The sequence below is a fragment of the Scophthalmus maximus genome, chromosome 1 (genome assembly GCF_022379125.1).
Source record: "Scophthalmus maximus strain ysfricsl-2021 chromosome 1, ASM2237912v1, whole genome shotgun sequence".
Classification (NCBI taxonomy): Eukaryota; Metazoa; Chordata; class Actinopteri; order Pleuronectiformes; family Scophthalmidae; genus Scophthalmus; species Scophthalmus maximus.
The window spans coordinates 20,490,411-20,515,968 of NC_061515.1; the positions used below are offsets into that span (position 1 = coordinate 20,490,411).

Genomic DNA, 25,558 nt, shown 5'->3' on the forward strand with positions numbered 1-25,558 from the left:
TCATAAATGGTTGCTAGCTTTGGTAAGGACGTCGAGCAGGAATTTATCCAATTCACGATTTACAGAAATGTTATATAGAAATGAAAGGTAAATGAAAATGATAATTGTAAGCATAATAGAAATTACTGTGAACTGACATTTCAAACGATCGAATAATCTGACCTCAGTTGACCCTACCTCAGTTATGAATCAACGTGTGTCTTCTCTGTCATTAAATACTATTAAGTTCCTGACTATATATATCTTCCCATATGGTCTAGCGGTTAGGATTCCTGGTTTTCACCCAGGCGGCCCGGGTTCGACTCCCGGTATGGGAACAACTGTTTTATTTTTCATGTACATGTAGAAAAAAATTTCATTTACAGAAAATAATTAAATATTAACAAAAAGCATAGACAACGCTCAACAGACTCCTAATTGTGTTTGTTTTAGTATTAGGCAAAGGTAAATCGAAGAAAGAGTAATTTCATATTTTGCCAACTAATATTACACAAAGCTTGCAGCGATTGATGAAGAAAAAGTCAACAACAGATATTGAAATATATTTATATATATCCGAATGTGACGAATATAAAAAATATGGACTGTATTTACACTGTTGTTGCTGGGAGAAAAACTGTCTGCGTCATCACTGATGGCCGAGTCAAACAGGACGTGTGAAATCTGCGACGGACCTCCCCGAGTCCCGACTTTGCTCTGAGGTTGAGCCGAGCGGCTTTTGCCGGTTGAGATAATCGGGTTCCTCTTCAGCTCGGTGCCGAAGCTCCGGGGCTGTCTGTATGAACGACACTATGGCCGCGTCCTCACACCGGATAACACTGGGGCCGTTGGTTGCAGCCATCGACCAGGGGACGAGCTCCACTCGATTTCTGGTAAGGGAAAATCCCCTCGGTGCCGACTATCAATATGTTACATTCAATGTCTGGCCCATAAACGGACTCTTTGCTGTTATTAATTGTGTTCGCTTGCAACCACCTTGCCGCTGTGTAACCAGCACCTTTAATAGAAAGCTCCATCTATGCAGAAGGCCACTTAAAATAGCAATGCTGCAATATTAAAACAGTTGTCACAAAAACTCTCTGTTTACCTTTTATTTTAATTTTAAATCATGTGACATTGTTGGTTGCCCTTTACAGATAACAGCACTTGAAAGTAGCATTAATGTAAATATAAAGCCCCTGCTGTATTGTTAGTTTTTAGTGTGTCTGTTCTAGTGTCAACAAATCAACAAGCCACTGTTTAGTTAATATTTGACAGGCAGTAGCCTGGAATCTGGAAGATCAGGTTTGGGATTCGACAGATGCCAGTTTGGAGCTCACAACTGCTGAGAAAAGCTAAATAACACATGAGAACGATAAATATTTCCAGGATCCAGGAGGCCTTGAGCTGGGTTAGAGTGACAGTCAGCTTTCACTGTACGGATGGAGAATAAAGTTATGTGTAATTTTTTAAATTCTATATTATGTTACTATATTACTATATTATTCTCATGTTGTTTTCTCCCTGTGAAGGTGTTCAATTCAAAGACAGCAGAGCTCCTCAGCCATCATCAGGTGGAAATCAAACAGAGCTTTCCCAAAGAAGGGTATGTCTCTTAAAACGTTTATTCAACCTGTGTTGTGTCAGAGATGAACACACTAAATAAATCCTGAAAGATGCACATGCGGTTTTGATAACGTTTTGTTTTTTCCCCCGCTAATTTTCAGATGGGTGGAGGAGGACCCCAAAGAAATTCTGCAGTCGGTGTACGAGTGCATGGAGCGGACGTGCGAAAAGCTCACTCTGCTCAACATAGACATCTCAAATATCAAAGGTTTGCATACTGGGGCTTATGCCGCTGCTACTTTCGCTCTCAGCATTTGGACAGAACCTCAGTTTATTTCAAAGAAGTGTTTACGATCTAACGGCTTTGGAACTTGTTGCTTGAATTTGTCCAGCTATTGGAGTGACCAACCAAAGAGAGACCACGCTTGTCTGGGACAAAGAGACAGGTGAACCCCTCTACAATGCAATCGGTAAATTTTTGCTTCGCTGCCGTCATCGTTCCTGGTACAGATTTAATCTGATTCGTTGATAATATAAGCAAAGTAATGTTTATTAGGATGGAACTCCTGTTGTGTTGTAGAATTGTAGAACTGATTATGGTTGCCATGACGTTGTTTCTGTTCAGTTTGGCTGGACCTGCGGACTCAATCGACAGTTGAACGTCTTATTAATAAAACCCCCGGGAGGAATAAGAACCATTTGAAGGTGAGCTCCTCATCTCTTCGGCGAGTTCTATTTTCTTTGACATTGATATAAGCACCTTGTAGTTTAAAAACCAACGCAGGCTTCTGATAATTTTGCTGGCAGCAAAAAATATATAATTCATTATGTCATTTTCGTCCTGGAGCATAAAACGGGGCTCCCCATCAGCACCTACTTCAGTGCAGTGAAACTCCGCTGGCTGATGGACAACGTGGAAGAGGTCCGCGACGCCGTCGTGTCTCACCGCGCCATGTTTGGCACCGTGGACTCCTGGCTCATTTGGGTAAGAGACTCAGCAGTTGTATGGGTGCCAATGACATGGTGGAGCTGTTGGATTTGGTTAAGAGACTTTTTGCGTGTGTGTGTTCGATGGCTGTCCTCCAGTGTTTGACTGGGGGCAAGTCGGGTGGAGTCCACTGCACAGATGTGACCAACGCCAGCAGAACCATGCTGTTTAACATTCACACTTTGGACTGGGACCCAGAACTTTGCAAGTAGGACATCTGGCTTTCAATTCCCCTAAATCCATCATGCCCCCAAAAGTATTACTGAAATAGATGATGTTTTTTTACTTAAAAATGTAATGCCATAGTCAGGTTGACATGTTTGGCTTCCTGATATGAAATAGAGACTTGGTCAGTCACAGCCTGTCGCTTTTTTTTCGTCAGATATTTTGGTATTCCCATGGAGATCTTGCCCAGAGTGAGGAGTTCCTCAGAAATATACGGCCTCATGGTAAGCACGTAAAAATCTTTCAGCATCTTGCAAAGGATGGTCGACTTCAAATTTCATGACGATGAGTGTCAATGTGAACTATTTATCCCAGTGATTTCATTGCTGTGCCTTGTGTGTCCCACGCAAGTATGATTCAAGTGCATGAAGGTTGACTAAGACATTATTTTAGGCCTTTTCTTTGTGTGTGTGCCATTGTCTTTCCCTTCTCACCGATAGAAAATATGTTCTAGCCGGGTAAGTAATACTCGCCATCACTATTTCACCTCATCATGCAAAGGTACCTGTCCTGCTTTTCCGTGGCCAAAGTAAATACACCATCACACATTTCCAAGATTCATTCAAAATTTAGCTAACTGATCTGTTTCTTTTATTTTATTTACCCCCCACGTCACTGATTTTTTTTTCTGATACTGATTGGTGTTATCTTCTGACAGATCTGATTGTCATGTAGAAATATGTAGATGCTCAGCATTGGAGAAAGTAACACTCACTGTGGCTTAGTTGTAACTAACTCGGCATAGATATGCGCTCTGTTGGAAATGTATTTGATGGCCGCTGTTCCCTCATTCACTTCTGTGGTGTCATGCTAACTCGGATGGTTGTCGCGACGACGCCCCCAAAGCTTTGCTGACAGACCATCCTCCTCCGCGGCGTCCCATCACGCCTCCCAAATCTCTTCACTCTTTGGCACAGTTATATTAACCCAACTTTTGTCCCCTGTGCTTAAACACCTCACCAAAACGATGGCCTCACGTAGGAGTGAAGACATTTTAATGTATTGGGGTCACACCTGCTTGTTTTCACAGCTGCCGTACGCTTTATGCACAAATGTGGTAGACTTGAAATTGTTGTTGTTTCGTTATTTGGCTTTGTTTTGCCAAATAATGAGTTTAGTTTTCAGCGTTATAAGGGAGAGGTTGTTGTTCATAGTGACTGAAAATATGGCCACCTGAATTGTACCCAGGCGTATAATTTCAGGTTTGTTATAATTAGTCCTGTTATTTTCAATTTGTTAATGGAAATTCAGTTCAAATTCACTTCATACACTATTTATGAACATTTTCTTTATATTCAGAAAGTGGTGGTAAACAAGAGATACAACAAATTGCTGAGAGAAAAAAAACGTGGCACATTTAAAAATGCTCACTTTCTATGTCACTTCTGAAATAAATCTTTTCTTTTGACAGAAATCTGGAGCTCTATCAGGTATTCCCATTTCAGGGGTGAGTTTATCTCTTATCCTTTTTTAACTTTGCCAACATTGTCTATGTCACATCATGTGCTCTTAGATTTTGTGAGTCTGTTATCAAATATATTGTCTTTAAAAACAGTGTCTTGGCGACCAGTCAGCGGCTCTGGTTGGACAGATGTGTTTTCAGGACGGCCAAGCTAAAAACACGTAAGAAGCTTTGTGTGGTGTGTGTGTGTGTGTGTGTGTGTTTGTATTTGTACTTTTTTCAATAAAAATGTACATATTTCACGTGTTTCAGGTACGGAACTGGCTGCTTTCTCCTGCTTAACACTGGAGCCAAGGTACACTACTTGATATTTGAAATTTAAACACTTTTTTAAATGGTGACATCCCCGCAAACTTGACATGCATTGATATGTTTTTGTGTTTTTGCAGCCTGTGATATCTGACCACGGTCTTCTGACCACTGTGGCGTACAAACTTGGTCGGGACAAACCTGCCTGCTATGCACTAGAGGTACAGTTTCAAAAATCAACCTCAAAGCAGTTGACAGACATAAGAGGCAGTGAGGATCATTAAGTTCAGGTGACTTTTCTTTTCTGCCCTCCTCTTGCCAGGGCTCTGTAGCCATCGCGGGAGCTGTGGTTCGTTGGCTGCAGGACAATCTGGGGATCATCGGATCGTCTGAGGAGCTTGGTGTGTGTTCCGCTCGTCTTTTTTCAGAAAAGTCAATGTGGTGATCAACCTTGTTTAGAACTTTTAGAATTGGTGATATGTTTTCTACCGTCTCTTTCCCTGTGCAGAGAAGTTGGCTGCATCAGTCGGCACATCCTACGGTTGCTACTTTGTGCCCGCCTTTTCGGGTCTGTACGCACCGTACTGGGAGCCCAGTGCAAGAGGGTGAGACCAAGAGCCACTTTGCAGTGTTTGTAAACCTACGTAAAATGATTCACACCGCCTGCTGATATACATTTTTCTCTCTGATTCAATCTCTGTCACAGGATCATATGTGGGTTAACTCAGTTTACCAATAAGAGTCACCTCGCGTTCGCTGCACTGGAAGCAGTCTGTTTCCAGACCCGAGAGGTAAGCACTCTCCGCTATGAAAATTCCCCATCAAGACTCGAGACATGTCATTTCGCAAAACTTTGTTTTCTTTTGTATTAAATTCAAAGCAGCTACGTGTGTGTGTGATAATTGGGGGATACCTGTTTGAATGCAGATACTGGACTCCATGAATCAGGACAGCGGCATCCCGCTGACTCAGCTCCAGGTCGACGGAGGAATGACATCCAACAGACTGCTGATGCAGCTGCAGGCCGACATTCTCTGCATCCCTGTTGGTGAGGTTTCCATTGATTTCTTTTTTCAGGTTGTCGTGATGTGTGAGTCAAAAGTGGACTAGTGGGAACAATGTAATTCCTCTTATTCGATCGTTCCCCGCTCCTCGATTGAGCCACAAATAGTTCCAGTTCGCCATCGGGAAGGATGTTTAAATGCTCCTATTTCTGTTCGGTCGAGCGAAGACTGATCTCCGAGGAGACGCGAGTAAGGATACTTGAAAGCAGTGTTTCAGGGTTAACTCAAAAAGAAAGTACATGAGAAACTGCAAACAATTATTTTTGGCTCATACAACATGTATCCTCCTTACTTCTTCGGTGGGAGGGGCTAAGATGAAATCAGTAGACACAAACGAGTGAGGCGTGGATGCAGTATGTGCCAAGTGTCATGCTTAAATTGAAACTGCCGACAACCTACTGTACACTGTTGCATGATAAACAAACTCTGGCAATGACCAAACTGGTTCCTCAACCGACAGGTCCTCAACACTTATCCGAGGTGCCAAACTTTGCACACGATTATCTGATGCGTAGCCATCACATGATGGGGGGAAAAAACTAATTTGCCTCACATTAGCAGTCCAAAGCTAGCTGATATTTGGAAGTGGTGATGTGATTTTTTAAAATATTGAGCTTTTCATAAACATAGCAGTCCTGACGTTTCAAAAAGTTGTAGTATGCTGGTAATTACTGCCCCTGCTGGCTCTGGGTAGAACAACTAATAAGTTCCTGTCAATACAGACATACATACCGATCACACTTTTTCAGTTTTACTTTTGGACAATTAAACTTGAGTCAATAGTTGTTTTCAGTGAAGCCGTCCATGCCCGAGACCACGGCGCTCGGCGCGGCGATGGCAGCCGGAGCAGCGGAGGGGGTGAGCGTGTGGAGTCTGAGCCCGGAGGACCTGAGCGAAGTCACGTCAGAGAAGTTCGAGCCTCAGATCAACCCTGAAGGTTCAATGACTTACACGCCAGAAAGGATGGAATGGCCGTGTTCTGTGTGCCCTTGGTAAAAAGGTTTTAAAATGTTTCTGTCTGTGTATTCGCCTGGCAGAGAGTGAGTTGAGGTATGCGCGGTGGAAGAAGGCGGTTCAGAGATCTATGAACTGGGAGACGATGGAACCTGTTGGAAGTGAAAACGGTAGGTAGGCGGCACCGCGCTCACATGTGAGCTAAGTTCTGCCTTAAAACAGACAAAGCTTGGTTTCCGTGGATATTGACACAGAGGCTGAAGGATTATTAAGATAATACATAGGTTCTAAGAAAGAAAAAGGAAACTCATGAAATAAAATGACCTTATTTATCTTGATTTTTGACTGTTATGTTTTTCTGTTTCTCTCCTCTGTTGTACCCTAATCGTCCCTTTGTCCGAAGGTGAAACTAGCATCTTCAGCAGCGTCCCCCTGGGCTTCTACATCATGGGCAGCATGTTGATGTTAATCGGAGCAAAATTCCTTGCAGGTCAGTGTCCACCTCAGTAAGTATAGTTAATAGTGTCTTTTTTCTTTGTACATGACAAATTGTTACGTTAACATGTTTTTACAAATAGTTATTACGGTTAGAGCAGGAAATTACAAAATAAATACATTAAGAATCATTCACTTCGTTTTTGTCGTTCGTGAAAATAAACATCAGAGATTATTTTAATAAATGGGTTAGGTTAGATTGCAGATGTTATATGACACATCAGCTGCTGTATTTTTGTTAGTCAGCCATCCTAAAAACCGAATCAGAACCACATCATGTACACCTGAGCTATGTAAATGTCAGGTGTGTTTTTAGGCATCGATAAAACATGCTGTTATTTTTCTTTCTACATTAGGCCACAACTAGGCTCCGACTTGTGGTGGGGGGAAAAACTAAAAAACGCTCTTGGTGCTTCACCACCACTTCCAACTACCATTCCAGAAGAAGGTCGCTCTTGCTGAATCTCACCACCGACTGGTACGACAACAATTAGGAAATGACATGGGATCGTGGGACTATTTTTCGCATCGTTTTAAATTCAGACTTATCATTCTGCATACGCAGTTTCTTTTATTTTTACACTATTGATACAGTATGATTTGTAGAAGTTCTACCCATGGTGGTGTCTAATTAACATAACTTTTTGTGATTCATCATGTCACTGTTACCTTTGAACGATCTCCCAACGGTCATCTTGTGATGTTGTATTGTTCAAGACACTATGAGCTCGACAGAGGGGAGCTATATACCAACAAGAGGCTTTATTGTGTATATATATGTAGAAAGTGTGAAAACAAGGGATGGAAGGACCACAACTTTTGGTGAAAGTGACGTTCTTTAACATTATTTAATATCTGTTAAAAGTGAATGAATGTATTCTGTAATGGGCGAATATGCAATGAAGGGCAATGATAAGGAATTGGGAGTCGATTTCGGTGATGATTATATGATATGTGAAGGGATTCTATGGTTAATTTGCTGTCCCTGAGTAAATTATTTAAAAGTGAGTAAAAGAATCTCAGTATTTATTTTATTGCTCGACATTTGTCATATTTGTCTACTGTGTGCGTCAGTAAGAAAGAAAGAAAGTGAGTGCTTCCATTTGAACGGGTTTTTTTATTTTACAAATTGGTTTAATGTTTTTTCTGGGTAGTTATGCACTTACATATTAAAAGTGCACAGTCCTTGGAAGGTACTGTATGATATCAGTCAATGTAAAGGATTAAAGTGCACTTTTGGGATAAAAACACAGTTTCCTAATGGGTATTCATTAATGGATTGAATTCAATGGCATTGATATTTGATTGAAGTGTTTAAAATAATTTAAGAAGATACATGCACTTAAAATGACCACATGCATGAAATCTGTTGAGGTGCTGAACAAATTAAAGGGGCATGTAAACCCAATTCGGATATTACAGATGTGCTGATGCTGAAATGTTGGATTAAGTCGGAAATGTGTTTGCTTTAACATGAGGAAACTGTCAGCGTATGTTGTCAGTTCTTAGGCATGTAAGAAGGTTGTATGAGAGAATAAATGTAATTAAAAATGAACTTGCCTTGCCTGATTTGTCCTTTTGCACTAGTTGATAATTGACCTGTATGTGTCCAGGTGAACGTTGTTGAGTTTTGCTGTGCAAGGACTGTAAGATTAATGCGTAACCATAAAGCGAACTTTGTAACATCTCCAATTTCTATCAATCTTACAGATTTGATGAGAGCTTTTTAAAAATAAGAACTTATTTCCTCTTCGCTGTCATGGCAAACTGTCATAATCAACAAACAACCCGCCTTTTTTTAATGGGGGAAATCCCAACAACTATGATCTGGTGGAGTGGTTTGTGTCAACATTATGCAAATTAGTCAATATTTCCTCTTTACTTTAAGCGAATGGGAGAAATTCATAGAGGCTTATTTTTATTACATAAAAAAACATCATTAAAAGAAAACTTGAGGATGGGATTTCAACGGTAGGGTAATATTTTAAAAAGTCATATTTAAAAAAACATGTTATTAATAGTTAATTCATAATATATAGTATTCTTATAGCTCTGGTAACATATCCATGAGTTTTTCTTATGTATGCGGAGCATTGAGCTCATTTGCTCAACTGACCCATACCCACAACTGTTTATTACTGTTATTATTATTATTTTCAACATTGACAAACCATTTGCAGATATAGATGACCACGTTGTCCCTATAGAACTTTGTGGCTTCAGAATTAGCCTCAAATGTAATGGTTTAAAAAAAAACAAATTTATATCTCTATTTTTCTCATCTAATACTTTTATTTTGAAACTACATCAGACCCACCTCAGTGACATGTTAACCAGGAAGTTGTGTTTCAGGTGTGGCCCATATCTGATCTTGCAACCGGCCAGGTGAGCCAGTCTTGCACGCTTTTCTTCTCGTGCCCTGTCATTCACACTTTTAGTTCAGTTTTTACTTCAGTTTATGTTGCTCAGTTAGTGCTTCAGTGTGAGAAGAGAAACTTCAGTCCCAAGTAGGGGGTTGCGTTTCTATAAATAAAAGACATGCTGGATCCAGGAGTGAATGAGGCCACAGAAACGGCCTTCAACCTCTGCCGGAATTATGAAGGTCAGTCTTCAGTTATGGTAAACATTTACTACACAGCATACACTTACAGTACTCTGTAACCTTCTTGCTCCTGTACATTTGATTCTCCTTGTTGTTTTCAAGACAACGGGGGGAACAAGGAAGTCCACCTACTTCTGTCTTGAATTTGTCACTCTATTGACGTTAGGGTGCAGGCCCATAATGCACAAAATGACTCAACGTTGTTATCCAACTGTCCACGTTCCAATATCCTAAAATGTTTACAGCCCAAGTCATATTAAAGAGTTGGTCTTTATAATCCCTGTTTACCACTGAGAGGGACTGTACGTTTGAGCTCATAGATGTTTTTATGAGAAACACCTTATCTTCAGTTTGGTTTTGTGGTCAGTTTAGGTTCCCAGCTTCTTCTACATAGTTATTTAGACAACAAGGTTACCTTACATATTAATAAGCTTCAAGTATAAACAAGCTTGTTGTAATGGAAAAACATTGAATGAATGTATTAATCTGCTGTACATACATACACTTTTGAAGTATTTGTATTATTGCTGGACAGTTAAATTCATAATAAGATGTCATCATTTATTTGTTGATTTTACATAGTAACTAAACTTTCTGGATCACCACAATCCTTCCAAGACATGCAGAGGAACAACACAGTGAAAGAACTGCTAGTGAGGAAACGCCAGGTTAGTGAACCTCCGTTTCAACATGGACATTAACATGATGAAATGAGATTTAAATGCGTTTAAGGTTGGTTGTAAGGTGATGTTGTTAACGGGTTTGTCATAAAAATATGTGTTAGTCTGGGCTAGGAAGGGGGGAATATGAGAAAGAGGTTTACTTTAGGGATGCAACAGATACCAAAGTAGAGCTTGTTAAGATTAGTATGCAAGTATGTGCCGAGTGTAGGCGTGTTTGTTCCAAAAATTTTTGTTGACATTCTTCTATGAAATCCCTCGCAGTCTGAACAATAAAAAACTGTTGGTAAATTCTTCTCTTTCAGAAATGGACCTGCTCACCGGAGGACAACAACATGGAGCATGGATTTAAATTTGCCAAACTTGAAAATTTTGCCGGTGATGCGAGTCCTCACATGTGGGGCCCTCATGCACCCGTGAACCCAAACAGCCACACTCATTTCCCTCCTGCTTATCCTGAAAGTGTTGATATTATTCTGGAACACATGCAACAGCCAGGTTTCCAGGGAAACGTGGCTCCGACTGCTGAGGGCAAAATGTCTTTATTTCACTGGCAAATCCAGCGAGAGACCCAGAGAGTTGGAGAAGTTTCTCCTGAGCTGCTGACCATGCAAGATGCAGATGGTGACACGTATGTACTAATGAAGAAAGTCGTTTTTGTGAGAAATGGAGATTTACCATAGTCCACCTTTGACCTGGTTCCAAAAGTAATAAATTAATACTCTATGTGGTTTTTAACAAGAACACAAAGCTAACTTAAGTAACGCAACGTTGACATGCGGGATGTAATTTGCCCGCGGATTTTCTATAATTGGCCATTTTCTTCTTGAACTGCCAGATATCTGCATATAGCAGTGGCAAAGGGCAGACGGGCTCTGGCCTATGTGCTTGCTGAAAAAATGTCACAATGTGGCTCTCTGGACATGAAAGAACACAACGGCCAGGTACACACACTCAACGAGATCATTTGTATTCATCTCACTTAAATTGTGCTACGATAAAACTAATTTTTCTTTGGTTGTGTTTTTAACACAGACAGCTCTTCAGATAGCCACTGCCACCGATCAACACTTAATTGTTCGTGACCTGCTGGCACACGGAGCACAATTCAACACTCGTGACTCCTGGGGCCGCTCTCCCTTGCACGTGTGCGCTGAGAAGGGCCACTTTCTCAGTCTTCAGGTAACATTCAGTGTTTTTACGACAACACCGGTCGAATTAAAACGTCATGTGATTAGTCATCAGTGTTGCACCATAAAAATGTAGATAAGGCATTGATACATTTAGTTTTTGTAAAAGATCATTACCCGTTCTTAACCCTTTTATTGAGTGGGTAATATTTAGAAGAATGTGGTTGGGGTGCTCAGTTGATTTCGGTTTGCAACTTTACCACCATATGGCGGCATACAATTAAAAAAATCTCAAACTTTATGAATCCTTAAACTTACAAATAGTAGCACACACGCTAGGGTAAGTTCTGAGGCTTAAGTTTATAAAGTACTGATCCATTGAATAATAATTCAGATCTATTAAACTAAAACATACAAGAGGAACACAACATTGAACATGCTGCAAGAGAACTTCCTACACATGCCAGAGGCTTGTTGACCAATCAGCAACAGGGAGGGCTTGGTCCAAATCCTGTGACGTTGCATTGATTTTGAAGTACTGAACCCAATGCAGTCACTCAAAGGCTCTTAGATTTCAAATTATCAAGTTATGAAACTGTTAATAATAAACAGACGCTATATTAATAATTTCTAATCTCAAGAAGAAAATCTACTACTGAAAGTTCAAATCTAATTATATAGCAGATACATTTTTTTTTTTTAAATCTCTTAATAATTCTCAAGTATGTTTCAGGTTGTTTGGACAGTTGAATAGTTTACACTACAAACACAAACTCCATCCATGTGGACTCAACCTTAGTTAGTACATTCCAAGTTTTCCCCCTATAGATTGAATTGGAATACTCCACTTCCCGTTTGCCAGTCGTTTCTTCCGCAGGAGCCTGCGCACACGAAACGAACATTTGGAAAATACATCTTCACCTTTTTAATTGTAGGTGCTGCTCTTTCACAGTTAAAATGTGTGGTGCAGTAATAAGTCGAATCATAGTGTTTGCTTGACACTATGAGTCAACACAAGTGAACTTGAGATTCTCACGTTTGTCGTCTAGAAATTAAAGCAGGTCCAGTTGCCTTTAACTTGATACTTATTGATATAAATTTTTATGGACTGAGATGCTGAGATAAAGATTACATATTATCCTAAAAACAAATTTTCAGCCTTTTTGCACATATTTTGGGGCATGTGGGGTGCCTGCCGGCCCACAAAACGTGAAAAAAGAAACAAAGTCGTTATTTAGTGGATTGCCTCAACCTTTCAGACGGGCTCTGAACGAGCCAGTCACGACCCGGGCGTCCCGTTACGAAACATGAAGCTGCTCCTGGGGTAACCACGCCCCCAACCTGAGAATCTCCGCCCCTGAACTCCGAGACACCGGACCGCTTCGACGCCATTGTTCTCTCTCGGCAGGCGACGGACGGACAGCTAGCATAATGCCGAAAAGAGTTAGTAACGTCTGCCCTTCGTTGGCTGTGCAGACCAACATAAACCTGTACATGGACTCCCAGCCTCAGAGGACACACGAGCAGGTGGATTGACTTCATTTGTGATGGAAATGTTCCACAGTCGGTGAAAAGCTGCGAGTGTGTGGAACCACTTTGTGTCAGACTGTTCTTCAAGCCTGGGCCAGTGCAACACCGGACTGGAAGAAAAACTTTTTTCGCAAGATGGAGCAATTCCAACTGTCCGTGGCGAAGCTACAGAGGAGAGACATGTAAGTTTTTTTAAGAATTCGATGTGTGTGTGTGTGTGGGGGGGGGTGTGTGGGTGGGTGGGTGTGTGTGGGTGTGTCTGTCCGTGTTTGCCCGTCCGTCCTCGTAGTGTTCGTGCCTTGTTCGTTTAGCCGCGTTAGCCTAAGCTAACCCTGTCCTCCGATGTAAACATCACGTCTGTCACCGCAGTTACAGGCTTCAGTCACTTTCCGTCGCCGGAGCAGCCACAATAACGTTGACGCTATGAGTGTTGGTTAGATGACGTGAGATCGAAGCATGTGTCTTTCATGAGCACTCTTCAGTAACTGTTTGCTGGGTAGCTACCGGAGTTAGCACCACAGCTACCGCGGTTAGTTTCTGTTGTGGGCTCCGGTGTTATGGCCCAACTGGTTTCCGATTTAACTGGTTCCCGTACCTAGCAGCAGCAGATGTTATCCGCTTCAGTCAGCAGATTCGTCACTCTTTCACAAACATATTAGTGGCAATTTGCACGTCGCATCGGCTCGCATCTCATATCTACTGCGGCGAATATGATGGTATAAGTAAGCACTAATTTTCACGACAACTCTGTGACATGCAGGTGTCCGTCACATATTGATAGATGATGTCATCCTCAGGGGAACACGTTGATTTGGGTTCACCTGAATCAACTGGTTACCTTCGGCTCCTCTCAGGAAATACACGAACTGATCAAGACTGTTTTCTCGATGGTTCCGCCACATTTACCACCACATTACAGTACACACTACGCCAACAATACTTTTAAATTGTAACGATCTCACTCCAACTATATACTGTCAAAACACACTCAAGAATGACTTGTTAACGCTGAGCCGCAGGAAGAGTCAAATACGATAGCCTTTGGAAATAAATTGTATTTTTGAAAATTGACTTTTCTCGTGCCTTTTCTTGTAATAAATGCTTGAAAACTGATAAGTAATGATTGTAATCTTGGTCACTTAATTTGGCGTAAAGCTCTTAAATAACACGGTATTGACGAGCACTTGATCTGTATTTTACAACCCAATATAGCGACACAAAGGGAGGGAGAGTGACAGTATATCATTACTGTAAGTCCATGCCTTCAGTAATGCGCTGATAGGAAAGAATATTACCAACCACTCGTATCGTACAGTCTTGATCAGTTCGTGTATTTCCTGAGAGGAGCCGAAGGTAACCAGTTGATTCAGGTGAACCCAAATCAACGTGTTCCCCTGAGGATGACATCATCTATCAATATGTGACGGACACCTACATGTCACAGAGTTGTCGTGGCTCACGGTGATTACCGAGGACTCTCAGTTTTGAGACTTTTGCTGTGGTGAGATCGAATCCAGTTCAATGCGATCTTGCAAGAATTTTATTTTCTTCTTCCCTGTGTTCTCTTTGTCTGGTTACATGCATGTGTGTTATGTAGTTTACACAGCACGTATATATATATATAATATATATATACAGTTTCATATATATATATTTAAAAAAATATATTTTTGATTGTTGTCATTAGATGCAAATTTTTTATTGTTTTATTTTCCCTTGTGTTTCAGAGTACATCACACCAATCGGCAACACCCATGTTCCACGGTTTAAAGAACCATTTATATTGGAGTGCAACCTCTTGATCCTCAGGGCCTGAGAAGGTGGCCAAGTGGACTTCAGTGTTTAACAACATTCAAAACATCCCTGGAAATGAAGAGCCCCTCTTCCCCAAAGACAAAGAAGGGTGAAGCCACCACAAAGCCTGTTAAAACAGAACCCACATTCAGTAAGTTGTTAAACACTATTTATTATTACAAACATGATAACAAATTCAAATGAATAATTCATAATTCTGAACATTTTAAGTATACGACAAAGGTGGATTCAGGAAAACACTAGAAAATTAACAATGGAATTGAATGTTTTACAGATTATGTGGGTGACTTGATGAGGATGGTGTTTGAGGTTCCAGCACCATTTGTGGAGTAGATGAAAAAATCCCCACCCCCAAGCATCCTTCATCCCAATATGACAGGCCGTCAAAGGAGGAAATGGTTGCTCGCCACATGTCAGGCTTCAGTCAAGGGGGAGTCGGAAGCCAACATACTGGTCAGCTGGATCCGGAAACTCCTGGCGGATCCGGAGGATGACGACCCAGGTGTGGCGTCCCAAAGCACCAACTGCAAGAAAAAAATGAGGCATTATTGCAGTTGCAGCAAATTGCCTCTCCTGCTATATTTTTGTATATGTGTATATTTCTGGTTTCATTACATTTTCAAAAAATAAAGATATTTTGAAGAAAAAATATTTTTCTCATTTCTTCATTTGTTCTGTGGATCCTGTCATATATTGAAAACTGTTTTTACTTTATTTTATGCAGTTGTATCTCATAACATCTATTAATTAGAAACTTACTGTTCTTCAGTTCTGCACCTCAGAGGCCCGTAGTCCATTCTGTAGATGTTCTGCAGGGTGTATAAGTTGGGCAATTTGGCTCAAGGTCTGCAGCTGAGAGGAATCGGGACCTGATTCATTCCGCTGAGAACCTAATATGGAAAAAAGGATCAGTTTTACAAGATCTAATGGAGCAAATAATGATTGAGGCAGCAGCCCTGCATTAGACAAATATTGATCCAAGAAGTAATGCGTTTCAATGTAAAACGGGTAAATACAAATTTGTTGCTGAATAAAAAAATTAATCTGCTCAACTTTTAGTTCAATTGATTTAGTCACTAATCAAAGAAACTAGATAACAAGCTATATTTTGCGGGGGCTTTCTTTATTTCCCAACACAAGCAAGGTTAGTCTAATTTAATAAAAAGAGTTGTGCGTCGAGCCAGTCTCCTCTCTCCCCCTCCCACCACGCCGCTCGTACAACAGTTTGGTGTGTGCTTCTGTTGTTGTTACCAGGTAGTTGGCAACATGATTTGCTAACAGACCTACCGGTCTTATTTTTCTCACTTTCTCACTCTGATGCAGTGTCACACGTTTCCCTGACTACAGTAACATGCAATTCAGTCAGTCAATTCATTTAGAAGAAGTACACAGTAACAATTTGACTTAACACTCTCGAGAGTAAATTCGAGCATGACAGGCAGAGGGTGAAAAGAACCGCTGGAGGAATGGACAGTATGAGAACACTGAAGACTTTTCTGAACATTGTGGCATGTAAACCTTTTCATGCGGTGACCCTTTTTAAAAGTATGAACCTGAATATGAGCCCTTTAATATTTGGACACATATTTTTGAAATGTGAGATTTGTATGGAGGCTGTGTGGCAAAATGCAGGCACTTGTAGACCTGATGTTGAACTTGTAGAACAAACATTTGAACTTGTGTGTTTAAACATTCACAAGAATATTCATACACATGTAACCTGACTTTGAAGTCCCAGAAAATGAAAAGAAAAAACACTCACGGTGCAGATTTGTCAACTGTGAATGTTTTTTTTCCCTGTGACTTCACATTCAGAACACAGGTGTGTGTAGGGCTGGGCGATAAAACGATAACAATAATTATTGCGAAATATCTTTTCCTCAATTGAAATTTTAGACACATTGATATAACTATCTCTGCTCCTTAACTCTTTCTCCAGAAGGTGGGATTCACCTTAATATGTCCATACCTGAATCATTGCCGCCCCGCCACAGAATGAATACGCAAATGAGAAGTACTTACCTGAGATTTGAATATTTTGTTTGAATTAATTCACAAAACTGTCACAGGTGGGATTCCATCTCACAACCTTTCGCACAAGAACCAAGTGTCTTTCCACTACACCACTGTCTTACTTAGGAAAGTTATGCCCAGTTTTTTCACATGAAGGTGCTGTCGGCTTTCGAGAGAACACACTGCTGAAGTTTTCAGTTAACTTGTTTGTGTTTTGTAGGATTAATGTTAATGAAAACATTGCTACAAAGTTTCTGTTCAACAACTTCCCTCAGAAATAAATTCGAAATGGTAGTGCTTGCATTAAATATAATGCAAAAACATGAAACTTTTAAAGGATCTATTGAACATTTTTGGTTAGGTACTTTAAGGTGTTAGGTCATGGCCATAAACCACTAGACTACAGAGTTACTCCTATTTGTCACTTTCCTGAACTGACTGGTCAGTCAAAGACCCAAACTAAACAGTCAAGATTGAACCCACACTTCAAAGTTTCAGAACAAACAATTTACAGTCTGAGCAATTTGATCAGAGGTCCACCTTCCATTTCCTCCAAGTATTGAGTGTTAACATTGACTTCAAATTTCTCTAAATAAGCCAAGGATTGAACCAACAACCTCAAAATGCCTGTCTATGATCTACCTCACTGAGCTACTCAGCCAGACAAATTGAGAAAAATTCGGAACATATACTTCTACTTCTTCACAAAAATCTCAAGGTCAAGCAACTCTGATGATGAATGGGATTTTATTTTGTGAGGCAGAAGTTGAAAAAGAATTATAAGTAGAAGTTCCGAAAAGTTTATGTAATGTCAAACTTTGTAGCTCAGTGAGGTAAATGTCAAGTTTGGAGTTTTGAGATTATTGGTTCAATCCCCAGCTTGTTTAGAGAAATTTGAAAGCAATGACCCAAAGTATACAGTCAATATTGGAAGGAAATAGAAGTGGACATGTAATAAATTAGCTCAGATTGATGGTTCTGAAACTTAAAAGTGTGGAATCACTCTTGAATATTGACTGTACTTTATACTTTGGGTTATTGACTTCCAATTTCTCAAAACAAGCTGGGGATTGAACCTTCAATCTCAAAACTTCAACTCTTACATCTACACTACTTACTGAGCTACTCATCTAGGTGACGTGAATTTTTTCGTAACTTCTACTTCTTAGAAATAAGAGTAAGGAAAAAAGGAAACAAATTAGAAGTAGAAGTTCCGAAAGGTTATAAAATGTTGAAGTTTTTAGCTCAGTGAGGTAAATGTGAGGGTTGAAGTTTTGACATTGTTGGTTCAATCCCCAGCTCGTTTAGAGAAATTTGAAGGCAATGACCCAAATCAATACCTGGAGGAAATGGAAGGTGGACCTTTGATCAATTAGCTCAGACTGTTAAGTGTTAGTTCTGAAGTGTGGGTTCAATCTTGACTGTTTACTTTGAGTGTTTGACTGACCAGTCAGTTCAGGAAAGTGACAAATAGGAGTAACGACTTTTAAAGGTAGATATTTTCGGTAGTCTAGTGGTTTATGGCCATGATGTTAAACCTCAAAGTACCTGGGTCAAGACCTCTACTTATCCATCTTTCTGCAAAAATGTTCAAGAGATCCTTTAATGCAAGCACTGCCATTTCCACTTATTTTAAAGTGAAGATGTTGAACAGAAACTTAGTAGCAGTGTTTTCATCTACATAAATCCTACAAAACACAAACAGGTTGACTGAAAACTTAACATTTCGTCCTCTCGAAAGCTGACAGCAAGTTAAATCTGAAGAAACTGGACCTGTGATTGGTGAGTAAGACGGTGGTGCAGTGGAAAGATTTTAGACTCCAGTGCAAAAAGGTTGTCAGATCGATTCCAGCCTAATGTTTGTGATTTCATTTAAACAAAACATACATTTAAACTTTTTTCTGAGTGAAGATGTTGAATATGAACTTTGTAGCAGTGTTTTCATTTACCTAAATCCTACAAAACACAAAAAAGTTGGTGAAAACTTTAGCAGTTTGTCCTCATTAAAGCCGACAGCAAACTAAATATGTTTCCCGAGTAAGACGGTGGTGAAGTGGTGAGAGTTTAGGCTCTTGCGTAGACGGTTGATGGATCCAATCCCACTTGTGAAAGTTTTGTGAAATCATTAAAACAAAACAAAACATACACGTCAGGTAAGTACTTCACATTTGGGTACTCCTTCTGTGGCGTAGAGGCAGAGATACAGGGATGGCCATATTAAGGTCCATGGTTCAAATCTCACCTCTTGCAATTTGTCCTCTTCAATTTCTGCTGCTGCTGCTGCTTCGATGAGAACAAACTAGAATAATGCATTCATTCTGTGGCGTACAGGCAATGATACAGGTATGGACATATTAAGGTCCATGGGTCAATTCCCACTTTTGACGGATTTTACAACTTGTCCTCTTGAATATCTGATGTTCATGAAAACAAACTGGACCCATAGAAGTGCAAAAGATGGGTTGAGTGGTAAGACGCGAGGCACTGGTGCGAGAAACCCAGGGTTCATGACTGAGAGCAGACTCAAACATGAACGAATGAAATCCCGTTACACAGACCTGGAATTTCCTCAAGTGCATGGCATTCCTGTCAATGGATAGACGAAAGCAGGAGAAAATAATTTCTGTGGTCATTGTGAAGAGATATTCACTTGTGAGATTCCCTACAGGACTCGGAGAAACGTTGGATACACCGGTTAGAGTGGTTAGCTTGGTGACAGTGCGCTGTGAGATGAGTAAAAATTTAAAATACAAATCTGTCACTACCGGAACCCTACTGTAACTATGCTGTTTTTAACACATTTTATGCCAATAAAATGTGTTAAAAACACAATGCCGTTTTTTCACATTTTATGCCTTACTAAACTTGAACTACTATACTATACTTGAAGTTGAACATGATAAATGTACTATAGAGCATTATACAACTGCTGCTGTATAATGCACTTTTATGAATACAACTGCTGCAGCTGCTACAAATGCTTTCGACACAGCTTGCAGTGCAGGTGATAATTATCATTATCGTTTTATCGCCCAGCCCTTCACACACCTGTGTTCTGAATGTGAAGTCACAGATAAAAAAAACATTCACAGTTGACAAATCTGCACCTTGAGTGGTTTTTCTTTTCTTTTTCTGGGACTTCAAAGTCAGGTTACATGTGTATGAATATTTTTTACAAGTGAATGTTTAAACACACAATTTCAAATGTTTGTTCTAAAAGTTCACACATCAGGTCTACAAGCGCCTGCATTTTGCCACACAGTTACCTCCATACAAATCTCACATTTCCATCTGACAGGTTAAGTGATAACAACATGAGAAAAGTCAAAACATAATAGTGGAATTCGAGTAGAACAAAACCCGCATCTCAGTCCATAACAAGTACGTTTATAATAATAACTATCAAGTCAAAGGCAACTGGACCTGCTTTAGTTCCTAGACTACAAACGTGAGAATCTCATTTGTCTTGACTCATCGTGTCAAGTGAAACACTTTGTGATCCGACTTCTTACTGCACCACACACAAGTGTATCCATTAATCAGTACAGTTTCTGTGTTACTGTACAGTTTCATGTATCTGTACTTGTGGAGATTTATTTGTTGGGTACATTTACATATTTACTCCACTGCATATACAGTATCAGCAAATACAAGTACTCTTTACTCTCCTACATTTTTTTCATGCATTGCATTACATGTTTATTTTTCTATACATATTTCGAAAATAACTCAAAGGACAGCTGGATTAGTCCACTGATCCAATAACAGCAGACAGGTAACACATGAATTCATAACAGATGTTATGCAGTGTCGCTGCTAGCCTGGTGTTACTTTTAATACCATAAGTCTATGTAGAATCAAATAAAGTCTTATTGTGTAAATTGAAGTGGTTCTTATATTTGAGTAAATCTCTGTCTGTTTGTTAGTACTCCACCACTGAAGAACGAGCACCAGGTGTGTTTATCTCCTGATGCTAGTCAGGCTGAAGCACAAGTAGCAAACACATCAACCAGGTTTTCCCCTTAAACACATGTGAACAGTGAAAGAGCAGCACTGACACATTAAAAGTTGAAGATGTATTTACCAAATGTTTGTTTCGTGTGCACCGGCTCCTGCGGCAGACACGACTGGCTAACAGGAAGTGGAGGATTCCAATTCAATCTATAGGGTAACTTGGAATGTACTAACTAAGTTTGAGACCACATGGATGGAGTTAGTTTATGTAACATTGTTATTAATCCATCTTCCGTTAATTTATTGACAGGTTCATAATTTGAATGAGCGATGAGCCAGTTTGAAGAAGGTTTAATAAATAATTACTTAACACGTCCTCAATGTGTGTTATTCCGGTCAGTTGCTCATTTCAAAGTCAGCGGTAAATCCCATTGACCACCAGGTGGAGCTAAGTGAAGGTTAAACGTGATTATAGTGACTGTTTTTTCAGTATTTGAAGTGCGATTAGAATGAACACGAATCTAACATTGATTTGTAAAACAGTATCAAGTCAAAACTAAACAGCCCTGTTGAGATTTTAATGCAAAATACATGTTTAGAAAGGTTAATGCTATTTAACAGGTTGTTTTTACTTGATCATATTGTCTGTTGAAGTATACATGTGTATGTATGGTGAGTTTAGAAAATATATAGTCAATAGTTTATTCAAGATCCAAGATTGTTTATTGCTTCGTTAAAAATTGTATTTTAACACTTATTTCATAGGCCATCTGGAGGACCTTAAAGGGGAGTGGGCAACCAACTGACATTGAAATGTTCAACTATGATGGTGAGAATGTTTTTATTTGACTGAAAACGTGCTCATGTACGCATGTATGTGTGATTGAATAGTGCTGTTCATTCTCTCTCCGGAGGTCTGACCCCGCTCCACACAGCAGTTTTGTATCACAACTCGGTCGTTGAAGAGCTGAGGCGTCTGGAAAGTCCCTGTTCCTACATGGTGATGCATCTGGTGCAGAGGAAACATAGCTTTGTTGAATCTATAAAGACTCTGCTGCTCATGGGTGCCTGCCTTGCGACCAAGGTAACTATAACAGCTTATCAAATTCCTCACGACAAATTCAGTCTTCTTTGCTTAATTTAACAATTGACAGATATTAGCCTAAAGGAGGTTGAACACCATATTAGGCACAGCGTTACATCATCAGTGTCACCTGACTTGGAGGCTGAAAGATGACTTTGTCATCCTGCACTGTTCCTTGTCTCATTCCCCACAGGATCTCAAGAGTGGACGGACTTGTCTTCACATGGCCGCTGAGGAGGCAAATTTGGAGTTGATGGAAATTATCTTTGACCAGCCACACTCTCTGTCCATTGTAAATGTTAAGGTTAGTCACTTTGTTGTTTTTAATCACCCTAAAACAAATGTTTCATCTTCAGAACTAGTTAATTTACAAAAAGTGGCTGCTAAACCTCCAAATGTTGCATGACAACCTTACAAGACACCAGTAAGATTTGGTACTGATTTCACCACTGTCGACTTTTTCTAGACTGTTACTAAAGTTGTAGACACAAACTGCCTGTGTTGATGACTTCTGTATCCGTATGCCTCAGACATTCAGTGGAAACACTCCCCTGCACATCGCCAGCTCACTGCAAAATCATCACACTCAAGTTAAAGCGGTGACGTTGCTGATGAGAAATGGAGGTGAACCCGGGACCAGGAATTTGGAAAACGAGCTCCCGTCTCAGCTGGTGTCTGGAGGGCCCATTGGTCAAAAGGTCAGTTTTCCAAATAAAGACTGGGTTGTCCTTTCACTCGAATAAATTCATTCACTGACCAAAATGTAAGGCGTTCGAAAACACAGTGCATGAACCAGAATGCTGTGACACACTTATAATTTGAGTTCTGTCTTTTCTCAGGTGCGGCAGATCCTGAAGGGAAACATATGTATGCTTAAGTGAAGCTCAAAAACACTGTCAGTCAGACAGTCCACTCTTATAAATTTATTGTTTGCCAAAACAAGGCAGATACTGGTTGTTTCGGTGAAATATGCCTAATTGTCCATTACCATGTAATGCTCTAAAGTAAGTGACGCTACGACTTGTATCTTTTGTCATTGTGTATTTTTTAGGCCTTAAGCTGATAGTTTAGAATTGCCCTACAATTAACAAATGTGTTCTAGTCTTCGCTTTCACTCACATTTCATTATTATTTCAAAGGTTGTTTTTTTGTTGTTCTTTTCCACATTTCAAAATAGTTTGGAGAGCTGTTTTGGTATATGTTGTAATGTAATCATTTGGACTGTTTTTTTAAAATCTTTTTTTAAGTGTCTTATGTGTTTTGGCAAGGAACTGTTTTTGAAATTGTTTTGAGATTACAATATACCAGATTTTGTGTATACATATATCAATCTTAGTATAGTTAATGCAAATGTCAAATGAAGGGGATTGGAAAAAATTATTATGATATAAAATTACATTGTAAATGTTAATCATATAGTGTACTGGCCTGACACTTTAAACAAGTTAAATGTGTATTAAACGTGTCTGATTTTCAACATAAAAAAGTATTTTTAAAATTAAAAGTTTAACTTGCTTGTTTTCACTGATTTCCATTCAGTTTCTTGCACTTCAACGTTTTCAAGTAATTATAATTTATTTTTGTAGACCAGAGATCACCTACAAAACAGCATCAAAAGACTGAATGAAAAAGTTTCGAAGTAGTCGTCGCTAACAAAAATCATGACCCACTGATATCAAGATTTATTTTTGATTTGTCTCCAAAACATCAACTTACACATAATTACAGTCTTGTCCCTGGCGTGTTAACATTGTCAATACCTGAAATAATGAGAAACAGACAAAACTTTTTACAATTTGCTATTATTAATGATGAGATGCCAGACAGATTCATGAACAGGGTGGTGGCGGCAGTCTCAAGCTGTCCAAAGGACTCATTCTCAGTCAACAGTTGAACAACTGTCAAATATAAATCCAGAAAAAGTTGGCACAAGTACAATCTCACTTGTGAGTCTATTCTCTTAGTCTTGTGTGGCTCATTCACCAGTTCAGCTCCAAGATCTTTGCCCACAAGGGCCTACAAACCCGCAGAGGATATCGGTGCTACTACGCACACTTACACTTTCACAACTCATTCCTTCTTCTTCTCCTGTGTGGTGGTGAACCACTGGTCCAGCAGCTTCTTGCTGTAGTAGATCTGCCAGCCGTGCACCTGCACGGCGATGACGATCACCAGGTACATGACCGATACAGCAGAGAAGCCGAAGATGAAGCGGTAGGCTTTGCCGTGACGATAGAGCTGCTGTGCCACCGGGAACATCTCCATGCTGCCATAGATCAGTGGGGCGACGCAGAAGAGCCCGGCACTGATCATGGAAATCACCAGGTAGCTGATGTTGTTGCGGGGCAGCGCCAAGAAGCTGAAGACTGTGGGGATTATACTTATTAGGTAGGGGTACTCCCACTGGTAAGGGGAGGCCACCACCTTGTGGGACACGAGGCTCAGCTGGCTCACGGTTACCTGTGAGAGAAGAGACATTATTGATTACCGCCAGCTCAGCTGTTGTAACTGCCCGTGAATAAAAAAACAGTACTGTCAGCTACTTGTGGTTTTTCCATTACCTGAGCCGCCATCAGCAACCAGATCAGAAGATGGACAATGTTGAGTTTACGGATTTCAGACTTCAAGGCAACGCTGAGCAAAATAAGACCAAGGGGTGGGTGATGAGGGGGTGCAGGCACATACAAAACATGTGTGACTGATACATTAAATCTGAACACACACGCGCGCGCGCGCACACACACACTCCTACCCACCTCATCTGGTAGTGTGAGGCAACCCGCTCTCGGTGCTGGAAGTCGCTGCCATCTGTGCCTGCTGCTCTCGGACCTGCTCGAGACGCCATGGTGGATATCTGAGAGCAAAACCACGCCAAGGTAACAGTCAGAGTAGAGCTGCAGCCTGCAGCTGTCAATCAGACAGTCAACCGCTCGACACGATCTATAATAACGTTGCCGTCATGGATATTTACTTGATTTGATTAGCTGATGTTTTTAATTCTCCAAAAGATGCTGGGAGCAAATAAAGACAACATACAGACGAGCTAATGCTGGCTAACTGTTAGCTACTGTAGGTCGTTCACATATAGTGCGCCTCGCAAAAGTTCATGGACTGTTAAGTAGAGAGAACACACAAGTCGTTTGACACAGCACTTACTTCTTTGTGGAGCTGCTCATAAAAGCCTGGAAGGTTCAAATATGTTGGCCAACACGTACAGTACAGAGACGCCAGCTGTCTACGTCCATGCCCACAGGAAGAGTGAGAGACAGGAAGTGTGACATCTCAAACTGTGATTGGTCAGAATCTCTTCTTCTTCTTCTTCTTCTTCTTCTTCTTCTTCTTCTTCTTCTTCTTCTTCTTCTTCTGCTTCTATCTTCTTCTTCTTTGGAGTTTTGCGGCAGCCAGCATCCGTAATGATGCATTGCTGCCACCTTGTGGGCTCATTCCACTATGCTCATATCTTCGTATTAGATCCTTTATTATAAGTTCAGAGGCTCTCAAGAAGTCCAAAAAATCTTTTTTATTCCATTTCCTTTCCCTCCACATTGTAGAATCTTCTTTATTATTACATTCAACAAAGAAGTGTTGTATTGTTTCGGGTTGCTGGCACTGGGCACACAACCCTGTAGGGTTCAGAACCTCTCAAATTCAAACCAGCTTTATTGATAGCGCAAGGGATGCAATACAAGTGGAAGTATTCACAACATGCACGCAAGTCCATGTTTTTGTATGCTATAGTTAAATGATTAGAGTTAGATTTGGAAAAAG

At 40.3% G+C, this 25,558-nt stretch overlaps 3 protein-coding genes and 1 non-coding gene across 10 annotated transcripts; 3 read left to right on the forward strand and 1 right to left on the reverse strand.

The window, feature by feature from the left end:
- The first annotated feature begins 44 nt into the window (after positions 1-44).
- gk (glycerol kinase) lies at positions 45-8,537 on the forward strand. Of its 5 annotated transcripts, none has more exons than XM_035628245.2 (21): positions 45-872; positions 1,512-1,585; positions 1,707-1,813; positions 1,938-2,015; positions 2,171-2,250; positions 2,393-2,530; positions 2,632-2,741; positions 2,916-2,982; positions 3,199-3,216; positions 4,170-4,205; positions 4,314-4,381; positions 4,473-4,515; positions 4,610-4,690; positions 4,792-4,870; positions 4,978-5,074; positions 5,176-5,260; positions 5,397-5,517; positions 6,327-6,470; positions 6,571-6,657; positions 6,891-6,993; positions 7,339-8,537. In XM_035628245.2, the coding sequence occupies exons 1-21, from the start codon at positions 780-782 to the stop codon at positions 7,442-7,444; spliced, it is 1,815 nt and encodes a 604-aa protein (XP_035484138.1). In that variant the 5' UTR covers positions 45-779; the 3' UTR covers positions 7,445-8,537. The 5 variants fall into 5 exon arrangements, 4 of the variants coding, with proteins under 4 accessions (XP_035484138.1, XP_035484158.1, XP_035484154.1 ...); XM_035628265.2 differs by having other exon boundaries at positions 6,891-6,977; XM_035628261.2 differs by having other exon boundaries at positions 1,938-1,991.
- Positions 246-317, forward strand: trnae-uuc. Its single transcript has one exon. It is a non-coding gene; the product is annotated as a tRNA-Glu (tRNA).
- An 809-nt stretch (positions 8,538-9,346) lies between the features above and the next one.
- On the forward strand, positions 9,347-23,294 carry nfkbiz (nuclear factor of kappa light polypeptide gene enhancer in B-cells inhibitor, zeta). 3 transcript variants are annotated; one of them, XM_035630099.1, is made up of 10 exons: positions 9,347-9,601; positions 10,167-10,252; positions 10,570-10,895; positions 11,103-11,208; positions 11,300-11,446; positions 21,472-21,535; positions 21,621-21,790; positions 21,984-22,094; positions 22,321-22,488; positions 22,630-23,294. In XM_035630099.1, exons 2-10 carry the CDS (start codon positions 10,205-10,207, stop codon positions 22,669-22,671), a joined length of 1,182 nt encoding a protein of 393 aa, XP_035485992.1. In that variant the 5' UTR covers positions 9,347-9,601; positions 10,167-10,204; the 3' UTR covers positions 22,672-23,294. The 3 variants fall into 3 exon arrangements, with proteins under 3 accessions (XP_035485992.1, XP_035485982.1, XP_035486002.1); XM_035630089.1 differs by having other exon boundaries at positions 9,347-9,584; XM_035630109.1 differs by lacking the exon at positions 10,167-10,252 and having other exon boundaries at positions 9,347-9,584.
- Positions 23,295-23,460: 166 nt separating this feature from the next.
- jagn1b (jagunal homolog 1b) lies at positions 23,461-25,125 on the reverse strand. The gene is made up of 4 exons (XM_035630124.2): positions 24,947-25,125; positions 24,547-24,644; positions 24,352-24,424; positions 23,461-24,250 (listed from the first exon to the last, which is right to left on the reverse strand). The coding sequence occupies exons 2-4, from the start codon at positions 24,633-24,635 to the stop codon at positions 23,861-23,863; spliced, it is 552 nt and encodes a 183-aa protein (XP_035486017.1). The 5' UTR covers positions 24,636-24,644; positions 24,947-25,125; the 3' UTR covers positions 23,461-23,860.
- Between the last annotated feature and the right edge of the window lie 433 nt (positions 25,126-25,558).

What these genes read in the sequence shown, in the direction of transcription:
- gk (XM_035628245.2), top strand. Translation starts at nt 780, where the DNA reads ATGAACGACACTATGGCCGCGTCCTCACACCGGATAACACTGGGGCCG. An exon ending in CGAGCTCCACTCGATTTCTG is followed by an intron (nt 873 to 1,511) that starts GTAAGGGAAAAT and finishes CTCCCTGTGAAG; the next exon opens with GTGTTCAATTCAAAGACAGC. An exon ending in CAGAGCTTTCCCAAAGAAGG is followed by an intron (nt 1,586 to 1,706) that starts GTATGTCTCTTA and finishes GCTAATTTTCAG; the next exon opens with ATGGGTGGAGGAGGACCCCA.
- nfkbiz (XM_035630089.1), top strand. Translation starts at nt 9,521, where the DNA reads ATGCTGGATCCAGGAGTGAATGAGGCCACAGAAACGGCCTTCAACCTC. An exon ending in GCCACTTTCTCAGTCTTCAG is followed by an intron (nt 11,447 to 21,471) that starts GTAACATTCAGT and finishes CTTATTTCATAG; the next exon opens with GCCATCTGGAGGACCTTAAA. An exon ending in TGTCCATTGTAAATGTTAAG is followed by an intron (nt 22,095 to 22,320) that starts GTTAGTCACTTT and finishes CGTATGCCTCAG; the next exon opens with ACATTCAGTGGAAACACTCC.
- jagn1b (XM_035630124.2), bottom strand. Translation starts at nt 24,635, where the DNA reads ATGGCGTCTCGAGCAGGTCCGAGAGCAGCAGGCACAGATGGCAGCGAC. An exon ending in GCCTCACACTACCAGATGAG is followed by an intron (nt 24,425 to 24,546) that starts GTGGGTAGGAGT and finishes TATTTTGCTCAG; the next exon opens with CGTTGCCTTGAAGTCTGAAA. An exon ending in GGTTGCTGATGGCGGCTCAG is followed by an intron (nt 24,251 to 24,351) that starts GTAATGGAAAAA and finishes CTTCTCTCACAG; the next exon opens with GTAACCGTGAGCCAGCTGAG.